Raw genomic sequence first — 27,822 nt, 5'->3', positions numbered from 1 at the left:
TGTCTTGAAAGGAGGCTATAAGATGAACATCAACAAAAGCAAAACAAGGATAATGGAAGGTAGTCGAATTAAGTTGGGTGATGCTGAGGGAATTAGATTACGAAATGAGACACTTAAAGTAGTAAATGATTTTGCTATTTGGGGAGCAAAATAACTGATGATGGTCAAAGTAGGAAAGATATAAAATGTAGACTGGCAATGGCAAGGAAAGCGTTTCTGAAGAAGAGAAATTTGTTAACATCGAGTATAGATTTAATTGTCAGGGAGCTGTTTCTGAAAGTATTTGTATGGAGTGTAGCCTTGTATGGAAGTGAAACATGGACGATAAATAGTTTGGACAAGAAGAGAATAGAAGCTTTTGAAATGTGGTGCTACAGAAGAATGCTGAAGTTTAGATGGGGAGATCACATAACTAATGATGAAGTATTGAATAGAATTGGCGAAAAGAGGAGTTTGTGGCACAACTTGACAAAAAGAAGGGACCGGTTAGTAGGACATGTTTTGAGGCATCAAGGGATCACAAATTTAGCATTGGAGGGCAGCGTGGAGGGTAAAAAATCGTAGAGGGAGACCAAGAGTTGAATACAGTACGCAGATTCAGAAGGATGTAGGTTGCAGTAAGTACTGGGAGATGAAGAAGCTTGCACAGAATAGGGTAGCATGGAGAGCTGCATCAAACCAGTCTCAGGACTGAAGACCACAACAACAACAGCAACAACAACAGGTAAATTGACGTTGATAAAAACAAATTATCAATAAAGGATGGGAATGAGACTGGCAACTGTTGGCCAAGAAAATCGGAGTATTTCATTTGACATGGAGAAGTGCGGTATTTGTCTGGCTGTAGACAGTAACAAGGTAGTTACCACAGGTAACGGAAGAAAATGAGCTCAAGAAGCAGCCGCATACACTCCTGGAAATGGAAAAAAGAACACATTGACACCGGTGTGTCAGACCCACCATACTTGCTCCGGACACTGCGAGAGGGCTGTACAAGCAATGATCACACGCACGGCACAGCGGACACACCAGGAACCGCGGTGTTGGCCGTCGAAGGGCGCTAGCTGCGCAGCATTTGTGCATCGCCGCCGTCAGTGTCAGCCAGTTTGCCGTGGCATACGGAGCTCCATCGCAGTCTTTAACACTGGTAGCATGCCGCGACAGCGTGGACGTGAACCGTATGTGCAGTTGACGGACTTTGAGCGAGGGCGTATAGTGGGCATGCGGGAGGCCGGGTGGACGTACCGCCGAATTGCACAACACGTGGGGCGTGAGGTCTACACAGTACATCGATGTTGTCGCCAGTGGTCGGCGGAAGGTGCACGTGCCCGTCGACCTGGGACCGGACCGCAGCGACGCACGGATGAACGCCAAGACCATAGGATCCTACGCAGTGCCGTACGGGACCGCACCGCCACTTCCCAGCAAATTAGGGACACTGTTGCTCCTGGGGTATCGGCGAGGACCATTCGCAACCGTCTCCATGAAGCTGGGCCACGGTCCCGCACACCGTTAGGCCGTCTTCCGCTCACGCCCCAACATCGTGCAGCCCGCCTCCAGTGGTGTCGCGACAGGCGTGTATGGAGGGACGAATGGAGACGTGTCGTCTTCATCGATGAGAGTCGCTTCTGCCTTGGTGCCAATGATGGTCGTATGCGTGTTTGGCGCCGTGCAGGTGAGCGCCACAATCAGGACTGCATACGACCGAGGCACACAGGGCCAACACCCGGCATCATGGTGTGGGGAGCGATCTCCTACACTGGCCGTACACCACTGGTGATCGTCGAGGGGACACTGAATAGTGCACGGTACATCCAAACCGTCATCGAACCCATCGTTCTACCATTCCTAGACCGGCAAGGGAACTTGCTGTTCCAACAGGACAATGCACGTCCGCATGTATCCCGTGCCACCCAACGTGCTCTAGAAGGTGTAAGTCAACTACTCTGGCCAGCAAGATCTCCGGATCTGTCCCCCATTGAGCATGTTTGGGACTGGATGAAGCGTCGTCTCACGCGGTCTGCACGTCCAGCACGAACGCTGGTCCAACTGAGGCGCCAGGTGGAAATGGCATGGCAAGCCGTCCACAGGACTACATCCAGCATCTCTACGATCGTCTCCATGGAAGAATAGCAGCCTCCATTGCTGCGAAAGGTGGATATACACTGTACTAGTGCCGACATTGTGCATGCTCTGTTGCCTGTGTCTATGTGCCTGTGGTTCTGTCAGTGTGATCATGTGATGTATCTGACCCCAGGAATGTGTCAATAAAGTTTCCCCTTCCTGGGACAATGAATTCACGGTGTTCTTATTTCAATTTCCAGGAGTGTAGTAGAAGACATCGTTACAAGAAATCTGAATAGTGTAGCTTCTGATGATGTGTCTGCGTTTCAAGATGATGTGTTTGTGTATTACGTGACAAACCAGGGCTATCAAACGTATACTTCAAATCTCGAAATCTCCAGGAAAACAAGAACATCTGCTGTACGTCGAGAGCCCCCTTCAGCAGTTGTGTGGCCAACACATGTTCGATGCCCTGCCTGTGGACATCAAAGTCATAATGGTGTCCGGGACAAGTTTTGTATGAGTGAATCTGAATGAGCTATCTGTTTTCAAAGTGACGTTTATACTCGAGCTGCAGATTTGGAACCAGACACACTAGTGTTTGGTGGAGATTTAATGTACCACAAAGTTTTTCGGAAGCATATGTAAGAAGATATTAATTTTCTACGAAAAATGTTAAAGAACAGAAAACTATCTCACCAAAGGACTTGGTATTTGAAAAAGGAATAGAAATTGTAAGCCCTAAGCGTAAAGAAGGATATGGCTTCACGCTAATGAAATGCGGGAATTGCTAAATGAATTGGAATTCGAAACAGCGAAGTAAAACTAAGACTTCAAAGACATTGCGAGAATGAAAGAATCTTCAGTTCATCTGATAGTAAAAATTAGTCATTGGTGGTTTTATCGTCAAAAATAGGGAGTGATTTAGTTAAACATATGCGAAAAGCAGATAACATCAAACCTGCTGTAAAAGTAATCAGAGAGCCTTTACCGAATTTAAACTTTGGACTTGCTAGTAAATCTTGCAATTCATATGAACTGAAGACTTCATGGGTGGTTCCTGAGATGCGTGATGAGATGTTAAAATTTTTGTTTCGATTTTTAAAAAATGAAAAAAATTTTGCATTTATGAAGTACTATGAATGAAGAATATTCCGATCCAGATCAGTAAATCATGGACACACAAGGCAATGATGACGAACGAGATGTTGAACATGGCGCAACCTGTGATAATAGGGAAATGGCTTTATCAGCTACAGTAATGCACCAAATATTATATTACTCCATTTATCGCGGCATGAAACAAGCACCTCAGATTCTTAGAGTTCAATTGCGGTAAGTATAAAAGTCGAGAGTTAATTACTTTTATGGACAAAGCATTAGTTTCTGTGAGCTACAAAGAAGTGTCACGTAAAAGAGAGGATTCAGCAGCATAAACTATTTAGGCAAGTGGACATGATAATACACCTTTGCAAAGCCAATGTGATATTCACAACTTTACCATCGCAGCCATTGGCTGTTTTGATCATAGATATGCTTCAGGTATATCTGGTACTCGTGATGACAAGGCACAGTTTTCTATTCCAAGCGTGTCTGGATAGCACCAAATTTCAGGCCAAATTAAAGGTATCTGAAACTAATTTTTAATCCATCGAAGTCACTGTTTACAAAAGGAATTGCATGTAAAGGGTCCTACATTACAAGAGTCCAGTCAGCAAGTCATGGTTTCCGAAAGTTTCAAAGTAGAGAAAGGGTTGCTTTGTAATGGGGTCGCTAAAAAGATACATGTTGAAACTAAATTTGTGATCAGTTTAACTAAACAAGTAATACACGAAGAAAGTACTGACAGTATAATTGTTTCAACATGGGCTGAATGTCGTTCCCTCATCTCAAGCGCGACACCGCCTCTCATGCAAGTGGAATTTCTTCTATTCGTTGCCAAGCCTGTTACAGAATATGTAGCAGTATTTGTTCGCAGCTGAAACAATAAGTTTTACCGGTATTCTCAGTCCAGGGTGCTTTCCATATCATTTCTGATACGATAAACAGTCCGTCTGCATTTCCTGGCATTATTGCCATGATCGGAAACTTCCATTGTGCAAAGGCTTTCATGAACAGTACTGGAAAGTTTCTACAAGGAAGTGGTGCAAAGGAAGCACTAACTGAGTGCGAGCTATCTGGTGAAAAACAACCGAATCAGGAATGAATGGAACCCATTAAGTCAGATCTCTTAAGAGCTTACTGAGACTTGCAGAAGATATAATGAAGATGAAACCTCAAGCGTTTTGGAAGTATAATACATAGGAAAAATATGAGATGACCCTTCAACATGCCCAGGAAATAAAATTAATTATTTCAAATAAGAATGTGAATACAAGCCCCACCGAGATTAATGAACTCTTACAGTCAGTAGAAGTTTACAAAGACTTTCCAAAATTTAGTAGTGAATGTAACTACTACTACTACTACTATTACTACTACTACTGCGTGATCAGGCCCAGTGGACCGCACGCATCTACAAGTTTCCTCCTCCAGTGTATTCTGTCCATTGCTGCTATCCGCCATCCGTTCACATCTATTGACACTTGGTTTAAATATTCATGGAGTCCATCCCTCCAACGCTTCTTGGGTCTCCCTGGCGGTCTCTTTCCTGAAGGTGTGAAATCCAGGAGTTTCCGAGGCCTTCTGCGATCCTCCATCCGGGCCACATGGCCGCCCCACTGCATTCGTTTGGCTTTGACAGTTCCTGTTATGTTGGGCTGCTGGTACAGTTCCTCAAGCTCTTGGTTGTATCTGATCCTCCATTCCCCTGTATCTGCATCCAGAACCGGACCGAAGATCTTCCGAAGCACTTTTCTCTCAAAAGGAGCTTATGGAAGTCCTGTTTCCGGATACTCCATGTCTCACAGCCAAATAGAACAACAGGCTGGATCAGGGTTTTGTACAGTCGAATCTTGAACTATCTGGAGAGATATTTGGACCGAAGCAGTTGTGCTAGGCTATGATAAGATCGGTTTCCTACTTGTATTCTGGTATTGATCTCTGCTTCACATGACGAATTCTCAGTGAAAAGTGAATGTAATGTGAACTACAAGAGTAGGTACCATTATGTACTAGTTTACCTTCTAGACTTGGAGTTTCTTATAGCAAGTGACAGAAACGGTGGTAGGGATAGCCACCTCCGAGTTATTCAGTAACTTCTACCTGTATTTCCCGTAAATTTGACAGCATAAATTATTTGCGACATGCATCATGGCACGTGAAAAAAATGAGATAGATAGATGAAGAGCACCTGAAGTATATCGAAAATTTAAAGCAGGTCATTTTGTAGTTAGGCAAACCAAACAACCTTTTACTACTGCCGTTTTACCACACATGAAGTTAGAACAAATTATGCAACGATCTCAGAAGAGTGCTAAGGGAATAATAGGACAAACAAGGCAACAAATGTACGTGATGGAATGGAAGTTTGTGTTTCTCTTAGTGCTAGGAATAAGCATTTTTCTATTTTTATTTTTTTAAGAAGTACTTGGTACTGTAGGTACTGGTATCAGTGAGGTAACTCTTCATCATGAATTGTCAGGAAATCTGAGTACCAAATGTTCAGATGCGTTAATCTACTTCGCTTATTTATCAACACTGGAGCCATCACCGACGTGAGGGCAGGGTGACACGTCTTCTGTCTTCGAGCTCTCGACCAACACTACTACTTCCACTCTCGCAGACAGACCTCATCTCACAACAATGCTTAGAATCGCGCTCCCATGTTTCGCCCTCAGATTGTTGCTATCGATACCTGGTTGCTTGCACAATGCAAAGAATAGCATTAAGTTGGATATATTGTTTTATGCAATGGAGAGTTCTGACACACTCCTTATGTGTTTGTTGATCTCTTCACATGTTAGTGGGAGTGATTCCGGTTGGATGGAGGTACAGTTCTGTACCGGAAATCTTGTCACAGATTCGGGGTAGTTAAGGAGATCCGAAAAATAACGTGCCAGTTCTTAACAATTCTCTTGGTTAGTTAGTTTTCCATCTGGTTTCCTGAAGCACAAATTTTGAGCCGTTTACCAGCAGATCTTCATTGAGAAGGTCCTGTAGAATTCTCTCGTGGTGTGGTTGCGGAAGTTTACCTCTATAGTATCCAGTTGCTCCTTCATGTACTATTGCTTCTTTTGCTAATAAGTTTTGCAGCCTGTTTTCTTGATTATTGGAAACAACAGACGCTTTCTGGGGATTTTTGCTGCTGTAGTCCTGAAAAGCTAGTTTCCGTATTTCCAGTGCCTTTTCACACTCTGAGTGCCACAGAAAGGTGTTTAGTGTTCTTTTTCCGTGGTATTAGTTCTTTTGCTTTTTTTATGATCTTCCTAGTCTTCCCATGTATTTGCTGGTTAGTAGCGCCACCTTCAGAAGAGCTCATGACTGCAACAGAAACTGAAACAGAAACTTGATTCGTGCTCTCTTGTTGCTTGTGGTGTAACGAGTTGCATCGTGTATCACGTCGCATCATCTATCACCTCAGTGGGAACACAGGTGTCGTACCGGTAAACGTCACATCATCCATTCTTAAGTGCAACGTATCGCATCCCATATCGTACCGTCTCAGTGTGAACCAAGTCTTGGTAGAAATGCTTATAGTATCAATCTGACTGGAGTACGTTTGTTGAAGTTTGTAATGTCCTGTACGCTATAGTGTATGTTTCTGACAGGATTAAATAAATAAATAAACAAATAAAATTGCTAATGGGTGGGAACATGCAGTAAGATATTTATTATTATTATTATTATTATTATTATTATTATTATTATTACACCAATTTCAAAATCTTTGACAAATGTCTAAGAATGGTACAGGATAACTTTTAATGTTCTTCAGAAGGTGGTTTTTTTCTCCTTACGAATCACCCGAAATTGATTTATTACTAAGCAAACACGAAAATAATGTAGTGACAAACAGATCTCCGACATGAGATCTGAAGTTTTCCCTGCATATTTCCAATTTGAACAGTTCTCGGGTATCCGGCCGGGTAGGGTCGTAATTTCTCCTCAATATTTCGGCAGACGTACACGCTGCCATATTCAGTGGTTCCTGACGAATGCTGGGCTGTTCCTCTCGGCGCCCTATATACACTAGCCGTTACCCCCTTCACCGTTCCTCTCCTGGTGTCTTTGGTGCGGCCGGCGCGGCGGCTACTGGAGGTGGTGGGGGAAGCGGCGCCTGGGTCTGAATTGGGGTCTGCAGTCTCCCTGCTGCCGCCGTCGGGGGCGGTCTTCGATCTCTGGGACCGCATCTTTCTCTCCAGGCTGAGTGCAGGGTTCCAAGCCTGACTAAGTTGAAGGCCGCTGTCTTTATTAATTAGATCGTCCTTTAGTCGGAATTCAATGGCCTCTTTAGTAACGCAGTCCCAGAAGTAGGAGGATTGACAGAGTATTTTTGTTTTTTCATAGTCCATAGTACGGCCAGTCTTTATACAATGGTCAGCCACGGATGATTTAGTGGCCTGGCGTAATTCGGTATGGCGCTTGTGTTCGCGGCACCTCTCTTCTACAGCGCGGACTGTCTCCGCAATGTATGATTTTCCGCACTGACAGGGAATTTGATGAACACCTGGTTTTCGAAGGACAAGGTCATCTTTCACTGAACCCAGTAGAGTCAATGTTTTTGCAGGGAGTCGGAATACACATTTCACATTGTGTTTCCCCAGGTGGAGGGGGTAACGGTTAGTATATATAGGGCGCCGAGAGGAACAGCATAGCATTCGTCAGGAACCACCTGAAGATGGCAGCGTGTACGTCTGCCGAGATATTGTGAAGAAATTACGAGGCTACCCGGTCGGATACCCGAGAACTGTTCAAACAAGATCTTCGACATAATCTTATAATACAGTTGAATGCGATGTTGTGGATTTTTGCTCGGTAGAGACGCCCACGGAAGCGGCTGGACGTGTCTGATCACTCACCCAGACGGCAGTGGTACTTCTTGAGGTCCAGCACGCGGATCTCGGCCACCGTCTCATCACGCTGCAGCTCGCGCACCAGGTGCTGTCCCAGAAAGCCGCTGCCTCCTATAACACACAGGCGGCATTTCCGAAACTCTTTGACAGCAGTACCAAGATAAAATAAAAGTCATGTCAGCTCCAACTGTTCGTTCGTGCCTCCTGAAGTATTCTACAGAATGCTTTCATTGCATTCTGCATCACACGTACAGGTAAAATTGTAGTCAACCACCGACAGTGAAATGATGTAATAAATTCAAGACAATAACCATTCAAGCCACACATAAGTTCCTGACATAAATACACAACATAGTTTTCTTTCTCTTATTTGTCAGTTATTAAACAATTCAGTTTGGAACAAAAATTAGTTACGCAGAGAGAAATCGTAACAAGCATCATTTCACAGAGCGTAATTCCACCCCTGGATTTGAACCCTGTAAGGTGTAAGGCAAATCCAACACCTTCCATGAAAACCCTGACATGATAAGCAAATCCAGTAGTATGTCACATAGCTCCGAATAAATCGTGACATTAAATTAACCAAAGTAATACGAGTAACGAGTGAGCAAATGGAATACCACAGACTAACACAAGAATGCCTAAATGCATGTCATATCTTCCCACCGTGAGACAGACGCAGTTCCGAGGGGAGAAACGAGAACAGAAGCTGAGAGCAGAACCGTGTTAAGCTGGAAGGCCCAACGATAAGGGATGGACACCCACGTCGCCAGCTAACAGCTAGGGCCACACACCACCCGTAAGTTTTAGCGTGAGACTTTTTCGCGTCTCTGTTACGTTAGGACCACCCCCCCAGCCCATGTTAAAAGCTAGAGCCCGCCAGAAGAACAGTATAGATCTTACGGTAACACAAAAAGGGCCACACCACCAGCAAGTTTTAGCGTGAGACTTTTTCGTGTCTCTGTTACATCAGGACCACCCCCCAGCCCATGTTAAAAGATAAAGCCCTCCAGAAGAACAGTATAGATCTTACGATAACGCTAAAAGGACCACACAAGCCGCAAGTTTTTGCGTGAGACTTTTTCGCATCTCTGTTACGTTGCAAACTTTAAAAACATTGCCCCACCATGAAAAGTATAACGTTTCTCATTGGATAGACAGAATTTTTGTAGGCAGAGCTTAAGGTTAACATTGAGATCCTAATTGGTCAGATCAAAACACAGCCAGATAATTTTTTTTTAAACCAACTTCGGTAAATTGTAGTAAGGAGAAGTTAGGAAGAGTTGCTTCGGAGACGGCGAGGTGAGCGGAGCTGTGCTGTCCGCCGCCCCCTGACGAACACCGACAAGGTAATGAACGCACGCGATGCCACATAACAGCGCATAAACCTTCACTCAGAACTGCAGAAGTCCCATCCGTTACACCCCCTTTTTGCGTAATACTAGTGTCGATCGTCAATTAAAACTCATGGTGTTCACATTTGCCACTTGAAGTAAAAATCTGAAACGCGATGATTTTTCTGTTATATAGTTATTGAGAAGCCACATCAGCCACTGTAATTTAGGACAAGTTAGATAAGTAATTAAAGATAATTGAGGGTCACTGTAGACCATTTTGATAGTTTTCTCTTTTGTGAAACTTAATTAAAACCTAGTTTAAAGATGTGATGTGGCATAGGTCATCCTTCGATCCATTGTAGAACTTGGAAACCCATTCAGGGAATATTCGTTCACATTTTTGTTGAACGCAGTTGGTTTTTACCATCCTGTATTAAAATATTTCCTTTTATCAACAGTGCACTTTATAAACAATGTTTTGTGAGTAGAATAAAATTTCCAATGGTAAACTTAACTGCTTTTTCGACGTTATTTTACCAGCTAACTAAAAATAGAAAAAGCCTTGAACCCCTTCCACTAAATTTAGTTAGTATTAAGATTCTTTTACAGGGAGTGCAGCGGAGCTGACGCTGAGATTATTAAGTATTTGGTTATATCATCGCTAGTCTCACTGAACTCTTCTGAATTCTACGTGTCATGTGTGGTCTGGCGTCTCCTTACCAGCAACAGGTCCCAGGTTCAAACTAGTCAATTCCCTAGAAAACACGCTCAGAGCGTCGTTGCGCGGAAGTGGTAGGGAGACACGATATAGAACAAACAGACACTACGCAGAATGTTAGAACCCGCCTGAATTCGTTTAGGAAGTGAGTCCACAAGGTTATGAAGTTACGTCACATCCAGGTTAAACCACTCGCTGAGGACCTGACCTTGCAGTTCCACATATTGCGGGAATACTGATGATGGTGTTTGATCCGCTGTTTCATCGTCCCCTACAGACATTCTATAGAGTGCTTTTGCAGGCCAGTCGAGATGTAATAGGGCGGGGGAGTGTTTAGAAAACCAGTCACGGGATTTTCCAGCCCGATAGACTCTGCTGTTGTCGTGAAAAGCAGTAGTATCAACAGCATACTCATCACGCAGATGTTAACTGAAAGGCAACACCTCGCCATTCAGAACGTTTATACTGTATAATCACGTTCAAGCTAGTGGTGACCACAGCGAGCGGGCCCAATGCATGTTAATAAGAACATTCCCAAAATTTAAGACTCGCCTCCGATTAACCTGACCTTGCACACATTTAGGATAAAGTGCTTCATTTGACCTCCGGTGCACTCGAAGACGTGCAAAAAAAATGATTCGTCAGCCCACATTACGATCCGCCATTCAGCTGCCGTCCACGTTCGATGATTTCTAGTTAACTGTAGAGGTGCAGCTTCATGTGCGTATGTGAGCAACGGCCTCTTGCGACGTAACCGACTGCAAATGTTCACTGTACGCAGTTCTGGTCGCAATGTTGTACCCGCTAACAGGTGGGGATGGACCTCCATCCACTGGCTGCAGCAATTCCTCTCGAGTTTGAAAGCGATTTTGATTCACAAGCCGTGAAAAGTGTCTCAGGTCTCTCCCAGTCAGGATATTTATCCGCCCTCAATTCTGACGCCGTGTTTGGTGGCCGTGTGTCTTAAAACACTGTTTGGAGGCACGAGGAACAGTCCGTCGCGAAACACCAACAAGTGCGACATCTTCACACACAGTACGTCCATGGGCACGGCTAAGCACGATTGCCCCTTTCTGCCAGTCTGTCACGTCCTTACATCTGTCCATTTTCACGTGCAATATCTGCTTAAAACAGAAATAGCTCACCGATCGCTACTGCCTTTTGCTCATGTATAGGCAGTGCGCGCTTGGCTGAGCACGTGACTCGATCGCTGCGCCATCTGTGAAGGCTTAACGATTCACACGCGTGTGCCCAATTGGACTTTCTTTTCTGGTGAGCTAATCGTAATATCTGCGCGAACGTTCCGTAGACGTAACAAATAGTACCTCCCATTAGCGGCCTGGGGAACTATTTACGTAAAAGAATTTTGTTTTGTACACGGAAAGCTGCTTTATTTCTTATTACTTTTATCATTCATTTTCTTAAAGGCTTAAATAAAATGCAAATAGTAGAGTGTGACATATAAAATACAACACACATACAAAAAATTTTGCTAATGTTCGAAGAGAGCTACACTGGGCAGTCCACGACGTAAGACAAGAAGGTGGGATCTCGCCACTATTGTTCAACATAGTCTTAGACAAAGTAATGAAAGAATGGGAAATGGAACTACGAAAGTAAAACATTTAGATGCCAATCGAAACTAGGAAGAGGTCAAGGAAAATTGATCGTCCCGTATTTAGCGTTTGAGATGACTTAGCGATTATAAATGGTTCAAATGGCTCTGAGCACTATAGGACTCAACATCTTAGGTCATAAGTCCCCTAGAACTTAGAACTACTTAAACCTAACTAACCTAAGGATATCACACACACCCATGCCTGAGGCAGGATTCGAACCTGCGACCGTAGCAGCCTCGTGGTTCCGGACTGCAGCGCCAGAACCGCACGGCCACCGCGGCCGGCACTTAGCGATTATAACCGACAGTGAAGAAACAGCAGTAAAACAAATCGATGTCCTCAAAGAATCGGCAGAGAAGGTTAGCCAGCAAAACACCTTTAAGAAGACTGAATTCATGTGTTCCAAGTTAGATATTCCGAAACTTAAAACACATTATGGTGAAATCAACAGAGTCGAACATTTTAAGTATCACGATGAACCTATTGAACCAACAGGATTTGAAAACATAACACAAAAAAACAGAGTGCAGACAGTCAAGAAAGCGTCGTATAACAAAAAAAATGCCTGTCCAAAGGCACTATAATCAGACGCTACAATACAGTAATCAAATCGACAGTCACATATGCAAGTGAAACACTCTCACTGAATTGAAAATTAGATTAACAAGAAGTCAAGAAAGTAGAGAGAAAGATTATTAGAAAAATTCTGGGAGCACGATACACACAAGACGGATGCAGACTGCAAACTACTGAGACATCAGTAAAAATATCAAAGATCGAAATCGACATCGGAAAGAGACGGATTATCTGGAAACAGACTAACTAAACGTCTTTTGGACTAGGAAACTTCATTCAAATCATCAGTACCCTGTGTAACTGAAGGTAGAAGCATTTGACAAAAATAAAAATTGACTCAATAAACACATCACACAGGGATACATCCAGAAGCAAAATTGATAACTGGAAGTTTACACCTGAGACGGAACCAAACCCACACCGCCCACAGCGGACCGAAGAAAGAAGGCCTTCGGGGAGAAAATGAAGAAATATAGGAAAAATAAGAACCTGAAGAAAGGTGAAAATCACCTGCTTATCTTTCTCCAATGGGGACATTAGCTAAATTTATACGCATGCCTATATCAGTTTCTTTGGCGCTTCGGTGTATGTTATAAATGTGAAAGTTAGTGTGTATGTTTCTTGCTCTTTCACGCTGAAACGGCTTAACGGATTCGAAAGAAATTTAGAATATTATACTCTGAATTAACAATTAACGCTCAGGGTAGTTTTAAAAGTGTTTACCACAAGTTATTTATTGGTTTGAAGAATATAACTTGAAATATGCAACAATAATTACTCTTAGTGCTATTTACTCTTTGTGAAAATGGTTTTATTGTCTAATGTATCCTACATAATACTACTCAACGTATGATGCAATGCTTATAATACACTCCTCAAAGTGCTTAATCCGTAATTCCTGTTGCAGTTTAGGCACTGTGCGGCAGGCGTATACTGTGGCTTCTGAGACGACAGAAGATTCTCAACGACGGTGTCATTTAAATGCTGCACGACAGAGAGATGTCGTGCCTTCACATGTAGAACGTGGTAGACTTTTAGTGAGGCTGGATTTGATTACGATATGCGAGCATATCCACCGTAGCAGCCGCGGACCTGAGGGCAGACTACGTTCTTGCGCGTACAAATATTATAAAATATGCGCTGCACCGAACTAAAAATTGCTTATTTTCTTTCTTCGACGAGTTAATATGTTTGCTACTCCCTCACGTTAGAGCGGCTGGACGCAACTGGATGAACTTCGGAATGGAGATAGCCTGTACCCTGAAATAACACAAAGGATATCTTTTATCCCGAAAACAGTCACCGTTACCGTGGGATGGTCAACGTGGCTGCTCCTCCCTTGGGATGGGTATCATGACTAAAGGATCATCCATGACAGTTAGTTATCAAATGAATGCATTAAGTTTAGCGAAGAAATTAGTTTTTAACTGAAATGAAATTATTGGCACCACGAACCTATCATCCCAACAAACTTGCCTTTCCAGTTAAACACTTGCAGTTTCCTTTGAAAGTGGCCTTCTCGATCGTGACAAGGACATACGTTGAAAGTGGCATGTATTCATCTGGGCGCACTGCGCTTTTCGCACAGGCGGCAGGCACACTCTCGTGTATCGAAAGACAGAAATCGTTACATACACGAAGAGAACAAGAAATCTCGGAAAGTAGTTTACAGAGACGTATAACAGTTGACTGCTGGTTCTCCATACACACCAAGACAATTATCATCTTTTCCGTGCTGAGAATGTCGCAAAAAGTCGTGAAATTATTTACACCCTCTCCTGGCTTCGCTATTCGGCGTCGTAAAAATTATTTTCCTTAGTGAACGAGTGAGTTGTGAGCGACATGTATGGTGTCAGCTTCTCTCACCGTCACAAAATTTGATGGTTTTTCTCGATGTCGCGCGGTTCGCTGGGCCGTAAGTAGCTCGTGCCGCAGTACCTCCAACAGATAACTTTTGTGACGGTGCATGCGCGTCGAGAGTGAGTTTCGGCATTAACATTTCTTTATAAATAACTGTTTAACCGCCGCAACATCGCAGGGCGCAGCTAGTACTTGATAACGTACTTATCTCAATTGCAATTTCCTGGAAGTTATGCTGAAGCGATGTACTAAGTGCTGATGTAAACAATCTATATCTTCTTCTTTTTTCCTGACCTTATCCCGTATGAGCAGGAAGTCATCATGTTATTCTTGACGTGACAATATTAGTTGTAGAGGATGCCCAGGCGCCCTTCCTGCCGCCAACCCTTCCCCCCCCCCCGCCCCCCCCAACCTCCCCCTCCCCGCCCCCGCCCCCCAACCTCTCCCGCCCCCCCTTGGAAGGAATTTTTTTGTCTGCGTCTAGTATTATGAGGTCGTTTTTTAAATGTTTGTGAATCGTGTAACTCAGACGAGTAGTGGGTACTAGCCAGATATGCACCTACTTGGATGTGAGAAACTGCCCAAAAACCACATCCAGGCTGGTCAGTACACCAGCCCTCGCCGTTAATGCGTCCAGTGGATTCGAAAAGGGAACCTCTGCTCCTCCCTGAGTCCCCAAAGAGAATGCTAAAGTGCGCGGTTATCTGAGTTGGTTAATGTAACCAAGTTACATACAACTTTTTTATACGACAATTTTATTTTTAAAATCGTTCGCCTCTATGGCTCATTAACAGTGAGGTGAACAAAATTGGCGCACACATACTTTGCAGCACGATTCCTCACATACTAGCAATACAAAAATGTCTCTCACAAAATTCCTGCGCATATTTCTGGCAGTAAATAGACGTTACAGATTGGCGATCTAGCAACACTGTAATCACATGTACCATAACTACCTCCGTCAGCAGGTAGAGCAGGGCTGTGCAGTTGATGCAGTTGATAGTGTTCTGGGTTACCACGCAGGAGGTCGAGGGTTCGATTCAGCATCAAGGCATACTTGTTTTTATTTACTAAAAGCATTCTGAATGGCACCTCATCTGGCGTCTTAATCGTCACACAGCGATTACAATGCGTCTTCTACAAAACATTTGTAGTTACGTCCTACAAACACAGAATTGGAAATACAATCGTTTCCATTGGTCAGCTTTTAAAGAAGCCTTTTTCACGTCATGGATGCGAACTTTTTCGCGCCCCTGCAGCCACTAGATTCCAAACCTGTTTTCTGTGTCCCCTGCACCAAGGGTCTCATCGAAATTATTTGCGAAACAGTTTAGTAGCCTTACTGGTGATGTAAGACCCTAACGAGATGTAATTGACCTAACATGCCAAGAATAATAGTTGGTATTAATCGATAGGACCACTGGTGGAAGGTAAACACAAGAGAAGTTGGAAATCTAGTAGATGCAGCTGTGCGGAACAACTCGCGTCCACGACGTGGAAAGGTTTTCTTTAAATGCTGACTAACGTAGACGATTGTATTTTCATTTCTGTGCTCATGGTATGTAAGTGCAAATGTTTGGTAGCAGACCCATTGTAATCGCTGTAGGACGATTAAGACGCCAGATACCGTACCACCCCCCTTCTTTTAACAAATAAAAGCAAATAAACTTCGACCCAGATTCGAACCTTCGCCCTCCTACGCGCTAATCCATACGATACCCACTGCACCAACTCCACAGCACTACTGCTACCTCCTGACAAAGGCAGTTGCCTCACACGTGATTACAGTGTTGCCAGATTGCTGATCTTTAACGCCCATTTACTGCCCGAAATATGGCCAGTACAAGATTTTGAGAGACATTTTTGTATTGCTAGTATGTGAGGAATCGTGCTGCAAAGTCTGAATGCGAGAAGTTTTCTTCATCCTGCATATTTTGGCGGGGCTCAGTATCAAATATGACCCCCTTCCCTCCAAAAACAGAAAGACAAAGGCCAACGATGAAAAACAAGTTTTTTTTCCATCTTCTGGTTTTGTAGTATGCTGAACACTAAAACAATAACAAAATAGCTGTATCGTCCATCTGTTTCTTTACAATTAACACTCAGTATTTCACAGATATATTTTTAGCAATTTTGTATACATACGTAGCACTTCAGCAGTAGGCAATCAGACATCAACTGACTGGGAAGATATTACATGTGGTGTTCCCCTAGGTTCCATACTAGGTCCACTACCTTTTCTTGTTTATATTAATGACCTGTCATCTGTTACATTACCAGGTACCAAGTTTGTCTTATTTGCAGATGATACAAACATTGCAATAAATAGTAAATCAAATATAAATTTAGAAAGGGCAGCTAATCAAATTTTTACTGACATTAATAAGTGGCTCATAGCCAATTGACTGTCATTAAACTTTGAAAAAACCCACTATTTGCAGTTCAGAACTTCCAAGAGATTTCCTTCTAGTGTGTGCATAAAATATGATGACATGGAAATAGGAGAAGTTGAGAATATAAATTCTCGGGATTACAACTTGATAATAAATTCAGTTGGGAACGACATACTAACGAACTCCTAAAGCACTTAAACAAGTCTGCGTTTGCAATGCGAATGATGACAGATATAGGAGATATAAATATAAAGAAATTGTCATATTTTCGTATTTTCACTCCATTATGTCATATGGTATCATATTTTGGGGCAACTCCACAAACCGAGAAAAAATTTTTAGAGTACAGAAGCGTATAATAAGAGTAACGTGTAGAGTAAATCCAAGAACATCACGTCGAAACCTATTCTAAGAATTGGGCATACTAACCATAGCTTCTCAGTATATTTATTCCTAAATGAAGTTTGTTGTAAATACTACATCTCTTTTTCCAACTAACTGCTACACAGTATCAATACTAGGAATAAGAGCAATATACATAAAGATTTGAAATCACTTACTTTTGCCCAGAAACGAGTCCAGTATTCAGCAATGCATAAGTTACCAGCAACTCTTAAGAGTTTAGTTTAGACAAGGTACAATTTAAACGTAATTTAAAAGAATTTTTGGTGGCCAACTCCTTCTATTCCATCCACGAATTTCTCAACAAGTGCAGTAGACCATTTTAATCAAAATTTATTATACTTTAATTTTTGACGACACTTGGTTGTAACAGCCAAGTTCTACCTACTGTGTGAATAACGGATGTATGGAAAGCAGATGTAAGTCTTAAGTCAGTAAATAGCTGAAGTTTAATTTTAAATCTTGTACATAATTTGACTATTCTTAACTGAGGATCATTGAAATGAATAATTTACTTTAATTTTTGACAAATCTTGGTTATAATAGCCAAGTAACTAGCTGCTGTGTGAATGATGGATTTATTGAAAACAGATGTAAGTATTTAGCCTGTAAATATTAGAAGTTTAATTTTAATTCATGTACATAATTTTACTGTTTATTGACGGAGGATCATTAAAATTAATCAAACTCAAGTTTTTCTAATTACATTTTTGTAATGTGTTTATCTGACGTGTTCCACGCCCAGGAGGATGCCATCTTTTGTGGGTTTATGGAATGAATAATTAATCTAATCTAATCCATATAAGTTAATAAAAATACAAAGTTGAAATTTCGGTGATAATAGTTGCACACGTATCGTAACTACTACAAGCTCATTGGCTCTTCTTCTTCTAGCACAAGAACCTGATGGACCATTAAGAAATTCTATTACTGCCGCTGCACGTTAAATTGAACCTAAAGAAAAAGTTGCAAAAGAATTACTGAAAGATGGAAAATGTTTGAAGTATTACTGAGAGAAGTTTTCTCGTCTGCCAAGGTGTGTTCACTGGATCTGACATTCGAAAAATGATGTTCGATTCCCTCTTTGATTCAAAAATGAGTATGAATGAAAGAAAGGCTTGAGTGTCATTCTCGGAGACTTTTACTGAATTCTTAGGTACGAAAAAGGACGGACATTACATTTGTGTTGTAGTCAACAAGCTGGAGAAGTTCAGAAGTTAGGCTGTTTGATGAGCCTCAAGATTCAGTTTATAAACAGCCATCTTGTTTTTTTTCCTGAAAACTTAGTGCGGAACAAAAGCAAGTGTTTTCATCAAGATTACCAAGTGATAGAAAGACAGAATCAAAGCCCGTAGAATACCAGTATAGTGCGAGACCAATGTTGGTCCTTTCACCAAGATGTACAACACACAATTCATCGGAGGAAAAACTAAACTTTCACGAGACTAGAAATAGGAAATTTAAGCTAAGGACACTTAATTCCTAAGTAGTAAAGAGATGTTTTCATACTGGAGAGCAGTGTCTGAGACAATGCATTGATGATCAACATCCGCACTCAAACTGCGATTATGATTCCGCATCAGCCGTGAACATAGATTTGTTCCACTTCTCGAAGCGTGCTCAAAAGTCGAAATGGCTACGGCGACCGCACGCGTCAAGCAGGAAATCCGGGTTCGAGTCCCAATTCGGCTCAAATTTTCATTTTTTCTTAAATGTTCTACGGCTGATGTGGAACCATAACCGCAATCTGCGATTTCATTCGAAGATGTTTTCATGTTTATCCATACATATATCACAAATGCGAAAGTAACTCTCTCTGTTAAGATTTCATGACTAAACCGCTGAACTGAATTCGATAAAATATGCTGTGCAGATATCCTGAAAGCTGAGGAAGAACGTAGGCTACTTTAGAAAGTGTTTAGCAGAAAATATTTATTGATTTGAAGAATGTAACGCGAAATATGGAACAATAATTACTCTTAGAAAGAGCTATTTAATCTTTGTGAAAATGCTTTTATTGTCTAATGTATCCTATATGATACTACTCAACGTAATGATACAATGCTTATAATACTCTCCTCAAAGGGCTTAATCCACAATTCCATACAACCCTGTTACAGTTTAGGCACTGTACGGCAGGCATATGCTATGGCTTCTGAGACGACGAAAGACTATTGAACTTTATAGTATTTGAGAAAATGCTTTTATCGTGTTCTACATAATATGTTCTACATAATATGATTCTAAGTAATGCATATAAAGTTTGTACAATCCACTAAGTGTTTAATACATACTTCCATCCTAATATCAGTCGCAAACCCGTTACATTTTAGCCGATCAGAGTCATGTGTCTCTTACAGCTTCCAAGGTGCTTGAATATTCACAACGGCGGCGTCATTTAAAGGCTGTACGACAAACGAAGTCGTACCTTCACATGTGGAACTTGGGAGGGTTTTGGTGAAACTACATTTGATTATGACCTATTAACTGACAATGATAATCACAAATTAGTCATCATAGAGGGATGGATCAGAAATGTAGGCACCACAACGCAAAAAATGGTTCAAAATGGTTCAAATGGCTCTGAGCACTATGCGACTTAACTTCTGAGGTCATCAGTCGCCTAGAACTTAGAACTAATTAAACCTAACTAACCTAAGGACATCACACACATCCATGCCCGAGGCGGGATTCGAACCCGCAACCGTAGCGCTCGCTCGGCTCCAGACTGTAGCGGCTAGAACCGCACGGCCACTCCGGCCGGCACACCGCAAAAGTGGAAGGTGTTGCATTGGTGGCAAAACACACATCCAGTACTAGATGAGCCAGAGAAACCCCTAAAACCTTTATTTCTGCACGAGTATAATGACTCGAGACATTTTTTAAAAATATAATTAGAAAATATAATGCTTGCCTTCAGATTCGATATGCTGCAAAATAAGAGAAACACGTTCTTTATGGACGTACCTACCTGCATAGCATGCATTTTTTATACATACATCTCTACAACACTATATACACAGACATCTCGTCAAATTACTAGCTTACTTACCATCACTCACCATAGCAAAACTGCTGATATGCGAGCGAAGCAGCGAGCAACAACTTGTATTTCAATAAAACTTTTTTATGTAACGAAAAATTTAATCACTTTTCATTCCAGTTACGTTTGTTCTGCTAGTCTTTCTAACATTACAGAAAAAACTGAAGTAAGATATGGACTTAGTGCCTACAAAACGATAATTTTTTTGTTGTTGCCCTGTATTATTACATGACAAACCCGACCTCCGCTAATCTGCACTGATTCACTTTTAATTTTCAATGTCTGGAGTACTTGACAGCTACAAAAGCTCCTATTGGAGCGGAGTAATTCAGTACTGTAATTATTGTCCCAAGTCAAAGCCCAAAACTAGTTTAAGGCTTAAATATAAAGCCCCTGCTGTCTCAGTTTCATTTACAGACATTATCAACTGAAACTGGAGATACCTACCAAGTTGAGGAGCGGGCACTGCTGTCGTTACAGTATGCGGAATTGTTCGGTTTGTCACGTGACTTAGATGACCTCATGTCTTGTAATGATCGTCACCGTGACAGTCGAGTCAGGGCTAGATAAGACGGAATGCTGCACAAACACTCATCCGCAGTACACAGACACACACTGCTGTGTTGCACTTGACCCACCTGCGGTGGAAACTGATCCAATTAGCATTGTTATCTACAATTACATTTACAATTTTTCGTCTTGTATTTTTCTGCTAATTAGAGGATCGCCTTAGCAGTTATATCACTGGTGTCATTTAGAGAAAATTGAGAAGTACTAAGTAAAAAAGGTGAGTTGAGAAGCTATTGGCCTTGGCTCCATTATTTCATGGAAATATTTAATATCTCACTCCACTTTAATAGATTCAAATTCACAGTTCAGTGACATGGTTTGGTATGTTTGCCTGTCGAACTAAAGAAGCCATAATAAAAGTCAGTTAAATTAATAAGCGGCATGGTCACAAAGAGAGGAACAAATTTTATGAAACTGACATCTGTAAAACGACCTTTTATAAAACTATTTTGTCGAAAACTGATATTTTGAGACTGTGGCTGTATACAAAATACAGGTTGATTGCTGCACAACTTTTAACAGACAAGTAACGGTGTTGTTTTCTTCCTTGCGAGGATCACATTACTCCTTTTACATTATTTGTTCCTCTCTTGGTGACTGGTTATTCACCTCACCTTTGTACATAACTCTTCGCAGTTTTTTCTTAAATGTTATACAGAACATCTTAATTGCTTACAGTGGCGTCGAACTTTCTTCCCATCTCATTTCTAATCACACAGAGTATGATGTAATTTTTTTACGTCGTCTTCTTTTGTCTTCGTCTTCCCGTTTTGATGACAGGTATATAAATGCTTCAGAGAGTTCCTCATCTGTAGGAAAATATGCGAAGATCGAAAAAAGTAAACGTTACTATAAATCTTGGCCAAACAAGTCTACTAGTATCAAGCATCGACCTTCATTGAAAGAAGAAATTTCTGTGAACGTACTTTAGGAACATAGTATTGTATGAAAAACAATAAATCATGGACTGTTGGAAAACTGGACAAGAAGAAAATCGTAACATTAAAGATGTTGAAAATTAGGTGGACTGATAAGATAAGAAATGGAGAAGTCCCACGCAGAATCGATGAGAAAAGGAACGTGTAGAAAACATTCATAAGAATGAGAGACACGAAGATAGGACATTTGTTAAGACGTCTAGGAATAACTTTGATGGTACTTGAGGCACCTAGAGTGAGTAAAGGCTGTAGGGGTATGCAGAGAATGAAATGTATCCAACAAATAGTTGAGATCTTTGGATGTAGGTGGTGTTCTGAGATGAAAAGTTTCGCACAGGAGAGGAACCCGTGGCGAGTCGCATGAAACCAGAGGACTCATGTCAGCGAAGAACGCCCCCTCCCACACCCCCCACCCCACTCAAACTCCACAAAAAACCTGTGAGTCACAAAACCAAATGGATTAGTTTACGCCGAAAACGGGGGAGATACAAGTATTTCTTAATAAAACCATGTAAGTAGGAGACAAAAAAAGGTGCATTTTCGACTTAACAATTATTTTAACTTTGTTTGGCAGGATGGAGTGATTTTCTCAGACGAAGAGTGTAATGAGGGACGTGTGCACTGCTTGCCTTTACTGTCTATACAAGTGTTTATAAGGCGCATGAAAGATTTAAAATAACAGTGGCAGACAATCACTATTTTTTCCAAGGTGGTTACGACGTGCTGCACAACCTTTCCTACTCACTTCCTGAGCGAATCGATGCGGTTATCAAATCCAGGCATGGGATTACCCGCTATTAACTGAGGTTTGTTATGACTAGGGGTGACTAATTTTTTGTCACTGTACAACACAGAGTTGTGGAGATATGACGTCGTCAACACATAGACGCGTGATAAACTAGTTTTCCTTAAAACGGAACGCAGATTCTACAGAGCGTACTGTTCTAGTGTTTAATAATGAGGGCACTTAGCGATTTCGAACTGACTTGAAACGCAATTTTAAACATTTCCTAAACTTTTTTGAAGCTGTTTCTCTCTTGGGTACTCGACTCTTTAAGAATCGGTGTTGGAGGAGGGGGCAAGGGGTGACTGGTACGTGACAAATGTTCTCATTGTTGAGTAATGTAGCGCAGACTGTGTGGAAAGAGGAGGGAATAACGTACATTACAGGACTGTAAGGCAAAATGATTGCCACCACGCACAGTACGTTGAAACAGAAGACACATTCCGTAGTATCTCGAGAAGATTTTTAAATGCATTAGCAAGACAATAACTGCTGGGAAAGCCGCTGCAGTATGATAAGACCAACAAGGCAATCGCGAAGTGACGATAAAAAAACTGTTCACATTTGCAGCAGAGTGTATCCCAACAAAAGAAAACAAAAGAGCGTGAGAAACGCTTATCACCTTGCAAGCTAAGTCACTTACGATTATCGTTAGTAAAAACCAGATTTACCACTTCGTTAAAAATTCCCACTGTCAAATTTTGTGCCAACAATCATAGAATTTAATGAAAGAAAACTTAAATAACACGTTCAGTCGCCATCATTTACAACTGCTGTCCGCCCCCGGTAGCTGAGTGGTCAGTGCGACAGAATGTCAATCCTAAGGGCCCGGGCTCGATTCCCGGCTAGGTCGAAGATTTTCTCCGCTCAGGAACTGAGTGTTGTGTTGTCCTAATCATCATAATTTCATCCTCGTCGACACGCAAGTCGCCGAAATGGCATCAATTCGAAAGACTTGCACCCGGCGAACGGTCTAGACACACGACGACTCGACCCATTTACAACTGCTACCGTATTTCTTTAAACTGACGGCCTTTGTTTCTGCAATTGTGAAAAATGTGAACTGAGGCTCCTATGTAAAAAGAACGAAAATTCATTTCGTTTTCGAAGTTAAAATTGACTGTTTCGGGGCCCTTAAATTCATCCTTATTTTAAATTTTGTTTGAGGGGTGGTCTTCCGTCTGACTTGAAGCGACTCATCACGAATTCCTTCCTTTTGTGGATCACTTCATCTCAAGAGTAGCACTGGCACGCTGGGCCTCAGTTGTTTGGTGGATGCATTCCACTCTCTGTCTTCTCCTATAGTTATCATCCTCCATATCGCCCTGAGGTGCCATGGAATTTATTCCTTGATGTCCTAACACATGTCCTGTCATCCTGTCCTTGCTTCTGGTCAATGGTTTCCAGACGTTCCAGTCCTCGCCGATTCTGCAGAGAATCTCCGTGTTTCTAGTGTCATCAGTCCACTCAGTTTTCAACATCTTTCTGTAACACCACATCTCAACGCTTAGATTCTTTTCTTTTCCTGTTTGATTTATCACAATACTACGCTGTGCTCCTAATATACATTTTCGGAAATTTCTTCTTCAAATTAAGGCCCATGTGTGATACTAATAGATGCCTTTGGCCAGGAATACCATCTTTGCCTCTGCTAATCCGCTTTATTTTCTTTTTGCTTTTATCCTCCTTGCTTCGTCCGACATGTGTCATTTTGCTTCCAAGTTACCAGAATTCCTTAACTTTTTCTACTTCGTAATCCCCAAATTTCAAGCCAACTATATTGCTAATCTCATTTCTGCTACTCCACGTCCTTTCCTCTTTTCTTCGGTTTACTGTGCTCAGCTCACAACCATTAATTCCATTCAACAGGTTCTGCATTCATCGTCTCTTTCACTGAGGACAGCGATGTCATCAGTGAATCTTATCACTGATATCCTTTCACCCTGAATTCTAATCCTGTCTTTGAATCTTCCTTTTATTTCCATCACTCCTTCTTCTTCGAAGTATATATTGAACAATAAGGGCGAAAACTACATTCGCGTCTTACACTCTTCCTAATCCGACCACTTCCTTGCTGCTCTTCCACTCATATTTTTCCGTCTTGGTTCTTGTACATATTGTATATTACCCGTCTTTCCACGTAGCTTTTACATTTTTTTTTCAGAATTTCGAAAATCTTGCAACATTTTATAACACATTTTCTAACAATTTTTCTTTAGTTCGGTAAGTCCCACGAACATCTCTCGATTATTCTGCAGTCTTACCACCACGAAACGTCAAAACAACCTCTATGGTACGTTTACTGTAGAGTCTTGTACCGCAAGGAAGCAAGGGATAGAATGTTGTTATGGGTGGGTATGGGTGGGCGGGATCCTCTTTCTAAAGCACAAATGCGCACGTGGATTAATACCGTTCTTTATTTTCTTTATTTACTTGAACGGCACATTTACTTATCTTGAATAACGTCCATGTTTGTGGTATAAGCTCATTAGTAAAAGTCCTCTTGTAGACGATGTTGGTAATCGTGCTATTACAAACTTAGCCAAATGTTAGTGGTACCGAAGGTGCCCTGCGCCACGCATCCTAAGGTCGCTTGCTTAGTATAGACATAGAGCCCATTTCACTCAAAAAACGGAATTAATATTCTAAACGTCACCACCTATAAAATGAAGTATCAGTTAGTGGACGACTGTCTCGGAACCTGAGGCGCGGCAACAATGTGTAACAGCTACCATGCGCAACAAAAAAACTGAAGTTCCACGTAATCGCCGACCGAATTTATAAATTTAAAATGCAGTCACGATTAAAGTTAGAAACTGTGCTTTTGTCTTGAGACTGCATAGCTAACGACGCCCTAATACTCGAACCTTATTCGTCGAGAATTTGAGAATGAGAGCACCAAGGGACTTTCTATAAACTTTACTCATAATTTCAAACCTTTACAAAACTTTTTATCGCTGACATCTCGCACTGTTAATGCAGTCGACACACGTAGCAGACAGTATATATTAAACGCGACAACAATGTTGACACTTGGCGCGCTGGCTGATAAGAGCGGCTTTAAATGGGAAATGCCTTCGCATTCTCTTCCATCAGCCACTGTGCTGAGTGTCAACTTTGTTTGCGTGTACAATACGCATATCGCTGAACGTACCTGCAGAATTATTTCATTGTAGAACTCATAATTCAGGACATACAAGGCCATAAACATGGAGAACCGTGAAGAACTTGCTTTTGCTTAAAATGGAGCGCAAATTACTAACCCAGTGTTCCCCAATGAGAGCACTTACTGACTTCCAACAAACTTTAAGCATAATTTCAAACCCTTCCTTACGAGTTATTCCTAAAGCGTCACCACAAAATATGTTAACGAGCAACAACTTTTGTACCAACTAAAAGTAGACATGTTACGTGCGTAGCAGAGATTCCTTGTCATTCCGTACAAGAGATAAAAAGATAGATAAAGAGTATTTTGAGCGGCAGATAAAAGCGACAAACAATTCGCACACGAGTCAGCCCGCCCATATTAGAAGTGGCCGTTCAGGCAAGTGGGCGATAATCAGGTTGGCACGTGTTCAAGTCGCTCCCGAAGCGTCAGGTGAATGTGGATGAGCAATTGATGAGCAGTTGAGTTTGAGAGAGTTGCTGTGTTCTCTAGAGAGATCCCCTGTAACCACGGTGGACAGAACAGTTCTGCACGTCATGTGACTGGAATGTCATGGGGATGGCAGTCGAGCGACGGATGATCAAGAAGGCCAATATCAGTGGATTTTACTGTGCTCAGGCAGCAGGTGTTCGAAGCTTTCGATGCGCTACATCTTCGTCGTTGTGCAGACAATGGGCTATTCTTGTGTCACATGTCAACCGGAATTCGGAGAAAACCGTCACAACCATAGACAACTACTGGGGGAAATTGGGCGCTGATGACAGGCGTCACCATCAAGTTTCGCGAGATGAGCCAAACCCAACAGCTTGTTGATCCACCTTCGGAACGCAATAATGCACCGATTTTATGGGGCATGGATTTGACAAATACTTTGGAGATTCCCGGAGGTATGTCGCACCGGGCGTCCTCACACAGGCCACGTATCTCCCGGAAACTGCACGCCGGTGGTTTGTGTCCGTGCAATGGTACCCGATAGCGATCCCGATCTACTCCATTGGGTACAGGTCAGGCGAATTTGATGGACAAGATATCATCGTTAGTCCACTATCAAGCTCCTCAGACCTTTCTGGCTTTTTGGTATGAACAAGTTACCCTGCTGGAAGATGCCATCGCCGTTGTGGAGGACATCAAGCATGAAGGGGTGCAGGTGGTCGACAACAAGGTTCACGTGCTCCACAACTGTGATGGTGCTTTCGATTACCAACACAGTCGCGATGGAAGCCCTGGCGCCGAGCATGTTTCGAGCATCCGTTAGCCTGGACGACGGTGTTTCGGGACTCGACTCTCCAACTGATGTAAGAAAGAAAGTGATCATCCGATCGAGCGCCACGTTTTCATTTATCCACATTCCAGTCTCGACAAACGTGAGTCTACTGCAGTTGTAATTGGTGACGTCGTTGGGTAAACATGGGAACACATAGGGTTCCTCTGCTGTGGAACCCCATGTCCAACGCTCTGTGCGAACGATGTGCTCCGAAACAGTTATGCCCGTACCAACATCGTACTCTCTTGTCTGATCTGCCACAGACCGTCGACTCTGCTGTACAGAGCAGCAGGCCTCCGGTCTACGCGTTCCGTGACAAGGCTGCACTCTGACGGAACAACACGTATGCTTTTTGTGTAGTAAACTGTCATTACACTTTGTTAATATGGAGAAGTAACAATCTTAACACACATCACATTTTGTGGCTCTAAGCACTATGGGACTTAACATCTGAGGTCATCAGTCCCCTAGACTTAGAACTACTTAAACCTAACTAACCTAAACACATCACACACGCCCATGTCCAAGGCAGGATTCGAACCTGCGACCGTAGTGGCCACGCGGTTCCGGACTGAAGCGCCTAGAACCGCTCGGCCACAGCGGCCGGCTCACATTTCTGCTCTGCTTTTACTCATAGCTACTAAACACTTATTTCACTGTAACAGGGAGCAGATCTTAGTCAGATAGCTACTTCCTATGCTGTTTTACATTGAGTGGAATTCGAGCAGCAATTAACTTTAAACAGTGGTTAATCACTCAAGCCTGTTATAGTGTAAGCTTCTCATGACGAATAAAACCTGTAATTTGAGTAGCAGACTATGCGTCACCTCTTACAGAGTGGCACAGTGTAATAATAGTTACTACATGTGACGAAATTATAAATGTGTGCAGAGGCCTTTATTATTCGTTTAAGGCTACTCCGTTCCAGCTCACAATGATTCTAACTTATTAAGTTATTAAAGTCGTACAAACAATTCTTTTCGCATATGAACTGACAGTGATCAGAGATACCTGTGTTCTTGCACACTTTGTTTTTACGTGTAAAATCGCAAATTTTGAATACATCCTAATGCTATAATTAAAGCTGGCAAATAAATACATATGCTACTATCATGACTTTATTCGTATAACATA

The 27,822-nt window shown here is 42.1% G+C and overlaps 1 protein-coding gene across 1 annotated transcript in view; it reads right to left on the bottom strand.

Annotated features, from left to right (window-relative positions):
* LOC126456481 (3 beta-hydroxysteroid dehydrogenase/Delta 5-->4-isomerase type 1) overlaps window positions 1-27,822 on the bottom strand; it is a 276,435-nt gene that overhangs the window by 115,182 nt on the left and 133,431 nt on the right. The window contains exon 3 of the mRNA XM_050092235.1: window positions 8,025-8,129. Within this exon, the coding sequence (XP_049948192.1) occupies window positions 8,025-8,129 (105 nt within the window). The remainder of the gene's footprint in view (window positions 1-8,024; window positions 8,130-27,822) is intronic.

Source organism: Schistocerca serialis, chromosome 1 (genome assembly GCF_023864345.2).
Source record: "Schistocerca serialis cubense isolate TAMUIC-IGC-003099 chromosome 1, iqSchSeri2.2, whole genome shotgun sequence".
NCBI lineage: Eukaryota > Metazoa > Arthropoda > Insecta > Orthoptera > Acrididae > Schistocerca > Schistocerca serialis.
The sequence above is the reverse complement of the archived record's forward strand: the minus strand, read 5'-3'. Positions and strand labels throughout refer to the sequence as shown.